The 8,404-nt window shown below is 39.3% G+C and overlaps 1 protein-coding gene across 1 annotated transcript in view; it reads right to left on the reverse strand.

The window, feature by feature from the left end:
* Positions 1-8,404, reverse strand: part of LRRC36 (leucine rich repeat containing 36) — a 50,968-nt gene that overhangs the window by 38,373 nt on the left and 4,191 nt on the right. Inside the window, exon 2 of the mRNA XM_003799393.1 lies at positions 1,462-1,589. Coding sequence (XP_003799441.1) covers positions 1,462-1,589 — 128 coding nt within the window. The remainder of the gene's footprint in view (positions 1-1,461; positions 1,590-8,404) is intronic.

Consider the following 8,404-nt stretch of genomic DNA (forward strand, 5'->3'; position numbering starts at 1 on the left):
AGTGAGTCTCCTGCCTCAGCCTCCCAAGTAGCTGGGACCACAGGCACCCGCCAAAACGCCTGGCTATTTTTTGGTTGCAGCCATCTTTGTTGTTTGGTGGGCCCGGGCTGGATTTGAACCCCACCACCTTAGGTGTACGTGGCTGGTGCCTTAGCCACTTGAGCCACAGGTGCCGAGCCACCCCAGCTATTTTTAGAGATGGGGTCTCCCTCTTGCTCAAGCTGGTCTTAAACTCCTGAGCTTAAGCAATCAATCTGCCCTGGCCTCCCAGAGTGCTAGGATTACAGGTGTGAGCCACCAAGTAGTTTTTCTATTTTTAGAGAGATAGGATCTCACTCTTGGTCAGGCTGGTTTTAAAGTCCTGAGCTCAAGCAATCTGCACACCTGGGCCTCCCAGAGTGCTGAAATCATAGGCGTGAGCCACTGTGCTGACCTGGAGTTGCTGGTTTTAGAGTCCTAGTTGGAAATTTGATCTTGCTTAGGCTTCCTCTTTTAGGGCTCTTAGCTAACCCTAGAAATTGGGTCAGGATGGCGTTGTTGGACAAGTATCTCTTAAGAAGTGCAAAACTAGGGCGGTGCCTGTGGCTCAAAAGGGTAGGGCGCCAATAATCTGGGAGATTGTTAACTAATCCTGAATACCACCTGTTAAGTCTTTGGCACCTTCAGTCTTGCCTAGATAGGTATATAGGTAGGGCAAAATGGGAACGTGTGGAAGAAGCACCATTTGGGGGTCTACCACAAAGAAAACAAAACTCCCTTTGGTTGTGCCCATTTAGGTTTGCAGAGCCCTTTGTATGTGTTTGCTAAGTCACATGCACTCAGTTCACGTCTGCTCCCTCCTGCTTTCCTGTTCTGCCCTCTGCTTTGCCATTCCCTGACCTGAAAATTATTCTTTTTTACCAACACCACCCTTTCCTCCTCCTCCTGGGAGTAAACTCATCATAACAACACAGGCTAATGTTTCTCCACGTGTGCTCCAAGTACCACCATCATCAGAACTCCCCGAGTATATCATGAACTCACCTTGAACCTACTCAATTTGGATCTGCTCTGAGAATAGGGACTAAGAATCTGTACTCTTACAAGTGTTCCTCATACTATTTTATGCATATGAAATGTATGCTATTGTTGTGTACAGTGATAACTTAATATGGTTTTCCCTGATTATAAAAGGAATTTTCCTTCATATATTGTAATAAATAATTTTAAACATAGTGCAGAGTTGAAAGAATTTTATAGTGAATAATGCAATTTAGTTGGGAAGCATTTTAAAGGAAAACCCTATATTCCCTAGACCAGTGGTTGTCAACCTTCCTAATGCCTCAATGTATTTTCATTGTTACAAAGGGGTCGCGACCCACAGGTTGAGAACTGCTGCCCTAGGCTAACATTATCTACTCTTATTTCTTTCCCCCAAAATAAATTTGGCGGACCCGGCTGGTCACAGAATATAGAACTTACCTTTAGGCTAGTGATCAAATTCCTTGATAAATCTAAGGATCGGAGATTTTTAAAATTTTTGAAGGCATCACCAATGGAATGGATTTTTCCAGCATAAGATCCCTGCAATGAAAGAGACTCCACCAGTTCTGTAAAGAGATCATCAGTAGTTATATTATGATCTCTGCTGGGAAAAACAGCATAGTGAGTGAAAGTAGGCCTTCCTTCCTCCCATATCCCAACTGTGAAAGGTCTACATGCAAGACTCATGAGATTCTTTCTAAAAGCAGCATCATGTTCTAAGACAGTGACACCAAACCTTACTTTTACAGAGCTCTTGGGTTTTTCTAATTACCCTGAAGAATGTAGTAAAAGTCTCCAAAAGGTCTCAAAACAAAATTTAAAAAGAAATTTAGGCTTGGTATGGGGGTTTGGACCTGTATTCTCAGAACTTTGGGAGGCTAAGAAGGGAAGGGAGGTTCAGGGCCTGGTGCGGTGGGTCACGCCTATAATCCTAGCCCTTGGGAGGCCGAGGCAGGTGGATTGCCTGAGCTCACAGGTTCAAGACCAGCCTGAGCCAGAGCAAGACTTCATCTCTAAAAACAGCTGGGAATTGTGGTGGGCTCCTGTAGTCCTAGCTACTAAGGAGGCTGAGGCAAGAGAATCACTTGAGCCTAAGAGTTTGAAGTTGCTGCAAGCTATGACAACATAGCACTCTACCGAGGGTGACAAAGAGAGACCCTGTCTCAAAAAAAAAAAAAAAAAAAAAGAAGGATCACGTGAAGTCAGGAGTGCAAGATCAACCTGGGCAGCATAGCAAAACCTTGTCTCTACAAAAAAAATATTTTCTCTTTCTTTTCTCTCTCTCTCTCTCTCTCTCTCTCAGGCTGAGGTAGAAATTCAAGGTTGCTGTGAGCTATGATCACACCACTACATTCCAGCCTGGGTAGCAGAGCAAGACCCAATCTTAAGCAAAAAAGAAAAGTAAAGAGATTTAGCCCCATAGATAATATTCACCAATTTTTTCCAGGATATATAATATATAGCACAAGGATGTCAGTTTCAAAAAGGCTTTAAGGCTCGGCGCCTGTAGCTCAAGTGGCTAAGGTGCCAGCCACATACACCTAAGGTGGTGGGTTCGAATCCAGCCTGGGCCACCAAACAACAATAATGGCTGCAACCAAAAAAATAGCTGGGCGTTGTGGCGGGCGCCTGAGGTCCCAGCTACTTGGGAGGTGGAGGCAAGAAACTCGCTTGAGCCCAGGAGTTGGAGGTTGCTGTGAGCTGTGAGGCCATGGCACTCTACCCAGGGGGACAGCTTGAGGCTCTGTCTCAAAAAAAAAAAAAGGCTTTAAGATATTTTTAAAAAATTACCTTTTGAGCTGAAACTGCAAGGTAAAAATACAAAATAATTTTTTAAATAAAGAAAAAAAATAAAACTATTAGAGGTTCATCAGAAGAAAGTTAGAACTAGACAGCCTAAATAAATGTACATTGATACAAGGAACAATTTACTAGATATGCAATCTTGTACAAGTCACTTATTCTCTGTACATTAGATTCCTCGTCTGTAAAATGCAGATAATAACAGTACTTAGCTCATGAGACAATGTAAGGAAGGAATTAACATATATACAAAACTGAGAACAGTGCCTGGCACAAGGTGAATGCCATGTTAAGTGTTATTTACTGTTATGGAGTCATTAAAAAAATAAAGTAGACTTGTAGAGGTACCTATGGAAAGAAGTCTGAGACAATCAGGGAAAAATATGATTTTTTTGGTATGTGTAACTACATTTTGAAGAATGTTGTGTTTCTCTGCCTATAAGGGGAGAAGTAGAGGAAAGTCATCTAAACTTCTAATAGCACTAAAAAGAGGAGGATCTCAAAATTGCCAGAGGAACCCACTGGAGGGCCTTAAGGATCCAACTTGCAAAGGAGCACCAGAGGACTGCAATAAAATAAAGTCTTAAGGTATTAGGGCAATCTGGGCCTCATCAATGCTAAAAAGTCATAAACTAAAGATCCATTTCAGGACAAGACCCACACCAGGGATAAACTAGGGGGAATAGAATCTACAGTGAACGGAGCAGGGATAATAGCACCAAGGGAAAAAGAAGGTCCAGATGCAGGTTGGGGAGGGAAACAGATGGCCGGTCTCAGGAAGCATGTCATGCTTTACAGTGTTTTGTGAACACAACAGAAGAAGGAGCTCCAAAATCTTGAGACTAGAAAAGCTATTCTGGCCCACCTTTCTACCTAAGAGTATAGGAAAACTCACTGTACTTTAAAAGCCACAAAAAAGGATTACAGTCAAAACATACATCGAGGTTATTATAAGAAAATAAGAAAAGGGAGAATAATACTCCTAAAAGTGAAAGCACTCCAGAAATATACTTCCACAAAACAAATGAAAACTGTAACTTAGTATTTCAAAACAAGCTAAAAGAGATAGCAATGTAGCAGTTCTCAAAGTGTGATCCCTAGACCCCTGGACATCCCTGAGACACATACCAGGTCCACAAAGTTAAAACTGGTTTGTTTTTTTTTTTAGAGACAAAGTCTCATTTTGTCACCGTCGGTAGAGACATTAATGACCTTTTTTAATGTGTTGACATTTACTCTTACTGTGCAAAAGCAAAAACTCCTGGTGCCTTAAGGATAAATCTGGCAATGGCATCAAATTTCACTGGTAATCATTGCATTCTTCACCACTATACATTTGCAGAGTTTTTTTTTTTTTTTTAATTTTCTTTTTTTGTTGTTGTTGCAGTTTGGCCAAGGCCAGGTTTTAACCTGCCACCCTCGGTATATCGGGCCGGCATCCTACTCACTAAGCTACAGGTGCCGCCCAACAGAGTTTTTTTAAGCCAGTTTTACTTAAACGCGCCCTTGATAAAGCAGTAACAATGATTCGCTTTTATCAAATTTTCACCTTTGACTACATGTCTTTTTAAGATTGTGCGACTAAATGGAAAATATGCAGAAAGTACTTCTGCTGCATACTGAGGCATAGTGGATGCCTTGTGGGAAAACACTTGTGATTGAGTTTCCAGCTGTACTAGCCACTTTTTCATGGAATACACCATTTTTACATGGAGGGAAACAAAGCCCTGACCAATCAAGGTTATTTAGACTCAAATATTTGACAGACATTTTCTTGAAAATAAGTGAGCCTGTTACTGCAGAAAAACAACTCATAAATTGAGATGTTATCAATTACAACATTTTGGCTTCCAAACAGAAATTAGAATTTTGAAAAACTTCTATTTGCCTACAAAAACTTGACAAGTTCCTAACACTTATACATTTTTCAAAAGACATTGGTAGTGATATTAAAAAACATGATTTTGGGCTCGGTGCCTGTGGCTCAAGTGGCTAAGGCGCCAGCCACATACACCTAAGGTGGCGGGTTCAAATCCATCCTGGGCCCGCCAAACAACAATGACAGCTGCAACCAAAAAGATAGCTGGGCATTGTGGCGGGCGAATGTGGTCCCAGCTACTTGGGAGGCTGAGGCAGGAGACTCGCTTGAGCCCAGGAGTTGGAGGTTGCTGTGAGTGTGATGCCACAGCACTCTACCCAGTGGGACAGCTTGAGGCTCTGTCTCAAAAAAAAATTTTTTTTGTTAAACATTATATAAAGAGTTTTGTCGATGTTTGGAAGATATACATAACTTAATGAGTCAATATTTTCCAAATGACTGATGTATGATGTTACAAAATCGTGCATTGGTAAAAGGTCCAGTCAAATGCAAGATATATCAATGAATTTCATTGTAACAGAGTACAAAAAGCTCATTGATGTGATTTCAGAGTCCACATACAACTGAATTTTAAGAAACTACTACTTGCCCAGATTTTATGTCTTATCAAAGGAGAGTATCCACAATTCTCTGAAAGGCTATTCAAATATTCCTCCCTTTTTCAGCTACATATCTGCATGAGACCAGATGTTATTTATATATTTCAAGTAAAACAACATATCATAACAGATTTAATAAAGAAGCAGATATGAAAATTCAGATGTCTTCTTTCAAACCAGACATTAAAGAGACTGGCAGGAATATAAATAAATGATATTTATTTTTTTGGAAATATAGTGATTTTTCATAAAATACTTTTTATGTTAACATATAATCACAATAATCTATAAATATATTAATAAAGATTTAAAATTTTTCTTAGTTTGAATTTCTATATGGTAAATATTAGTATTATTGTCCACATTAACAAAAGCTCTTTGAGGCCCTCAACAATTTTTAAAAGTGTAAAGAGATTTTGTCACCAAGAAATTTGAGAATTGCTTAAAAATATAAATTTGAATTAGAAAAAATCAAAAAAAAATGATTGGAAAGAAAAAAAAAAGCTTTGAAAATAGAAAAGACAGGTCAGGGATGGTAGCTCATGCTTCTAATCCTAGCACTCTGGGAGCCCAGGCGGTAGGATCACTTGAGCTCAGGAGTTTCAGACCAGCCTGAGCAAGAGCAAGATCCTGTCTCTACTAAAAACAGAAAAATTATCTGGGCATTGTGGCAGGTGCTTATTGTCCCAGCTATTCTGGAATCTGAGGGAAGAGGATCCCTTGAGCTCAGGAGTTGGAGGTTGTGTAATGATCTATGATGACACCACTGTCCTCTAGCCCAGCTGACAGAACAAGACCCTTTCTCAAAAAAAAAAAAAAAAGTTAAAATGGTAAATTTTATGTTATATATACCTTACCATATTTTTTTTTATTTTGAGACTGAGTTTCATTTTGTCGCCCTTGGTAGAGTGCCATGGTGTCATAGCTCACAACAACCTCAGACTCTTGAGCTCAAGTGATTCTCTTGCCTCAGCCTCCCAACTTGCTGAGCCTACAGGCGCCTACCACAACACCCACAGGGTCTCACTCTGGCTCAAGCTGATCTCCAACCTGTGAGCTCAGGCGATCCACCCACCTTGGCCTCCCAGAATGGTGGGATTATAGGCGTGAGCCACTGTGCCTGGCCCTTAATTTTTTTAAATCATAGAGAATGCCTTCCTTAAAAAAGGAATACGATTGGCTGGTCTGGTGGTAGTGGGTTATCAAAGCTTATTAAGATTAGTGTCACCAAAGTTGATGTTCAACCCCCTACTGCTAAATTCGACTGGCTAAAAAAAGGAAGACTTTTCTGGAATAAAAGGAAATTAAACGGAATAAAGTCATACAATGGAATATTCCTTAGTAATATGAGAGAATAAAGAACTGATACAACAGAACACCCCAAACGTTATGTTGAGAAAAAGAAGCCAGACAGAGAATAGTGTATATTGTATGATTCTAGTTATATAAAATTCAAGAACAGGCAAAATGAATCTATAGAGGTAGAAATTGGAACAATAGTTGAATCTAGAGATGGGGAATTGATTAGAAAAAATAGGAGAGTACATCCCAGGATGATGAAAATGTTCTCTACCTTACAAGAGGGCTGGTTACACGGGTAAATGTATTTGTTGAAATGAAAATCATATATATATCTGGTAAGAAATTAATATCCAAAATATATACAGAACTTCTATAATCCAACGATAACAAAAAAAACCTAACTGAAAAAAAATACACAAAGGATTTGAATATTTTCCCAAAGAAGATATACAAATGACAAAACAACTTAGGAAAATATGTTTAACAGTATTAGTTGTTACAGATATGCAAATGGCAAGCCACTTCACACTCACTAGGATACTTATAATAATTTAGGCGGTGGATTGCTTGAGCTCACGAGTTCGAGACCAGCCTGAGCAAAAAAGTGAGACTCCATCTCTACTAAAAATAGAAAACCTGAGGCAAGAGGATCTCTTGAGCCTGCATTGGAGGTTGCTGTGAGCTATGATGTCACAGCACTCTACCCAGGGTGACAGCTTGATAATCCGTCTCAAAAAAGAAAAATAATAATAATTTTAGAACGATGGAAAATTGTTAGCATTGGTGAAGATGTAGAGAAATCAGCATGCTCATATGTCACTAGAGGGGATGTAAATTGGTATAGCCACTATGGAAAAGAGTTTGGCAGTTCCTCAATAAAATATAGAATTACCCCATGACGCAGTAATCTATTACTAGGTATGTAGCCAAAAGAAACTAAAAACAAGTGTTTAAAAAAAAATTCATACACAATTGTTCATAGCAGCATTAGTCACAATATTCCATAGATGGAAACAATCCAAATGTCCATCAAGAGATGAATTTATTTTGAAAATGTGGTATGTCCACAAAATAGAATATTACTCAGCATAAAAAGAAATGATAATGTCCCCATAAATTATCTCATAGATATCAACAAACTGATTCTAAAGCATACAGTATACAGAAAGGCAAAAGACCCATAGTAGCCAACACAACATTGGAAAAAAGCAAAGTCAGAGAGCTGATACTACCTGACTTCAAATTATACCACAAAACTATATTCATCAAGACAGTGTGTTGAGAGTAAAAAAGACAAAAAGATGAATGGAACAGAATAGAGAGCCCAGAAATAGATCCATATAAACATAGTCAAAGGAACAAAAGTAATTCAATGGAGGGAAAAATAAATCTTTAAACAAATAGTGCAAGAAAATCAGGACAAAAAAAAAAAAAAGAAAATCAGTACAGCCATATGCCAAAACAAAACAAAACAAAACCATGGACTTAAACATAGATGTTAAAGCTTTCACAAAAAATAACTCAAAACAGATCATCGACCTAAATGTAAAACATAAAATTATAAAGCTTCTAGCCCTGTACAGTGGTTCACATCTGTAATCCTAGCACTCTGGGAGGCTGTGGTGGGAGGATTGCTTGAGGTCAGTAACTGAAGACCAGCCTGCTAAAGAAATTAGAAACATTAGGCTCGGCTCGGCGCCTATAGCTCAACCGGCTAAGGCGCCAGCCACGTACACCTAAGGTGGCGGATTCAAATCCCCAGCCCGGACCCGCCAAAACAACAATGACGGCTGCAACC

Source organism: Otolemur garnettii, unplaced genomic scaffold (assembly GCF_000181295.1).
Source record: "Otolemur garnettii isolate 467f Iridium unplaced genomic scaffold, OtoGar3 scaffold00151, whole genome shotgun sequence".
Classification (NCBI taxonomy): domain Eukaryota; kingdom Metazoa; phylum Chordata; class Mammalia; order Primates; family Galagidae; genus Otolemur; species Otolemur garnettii.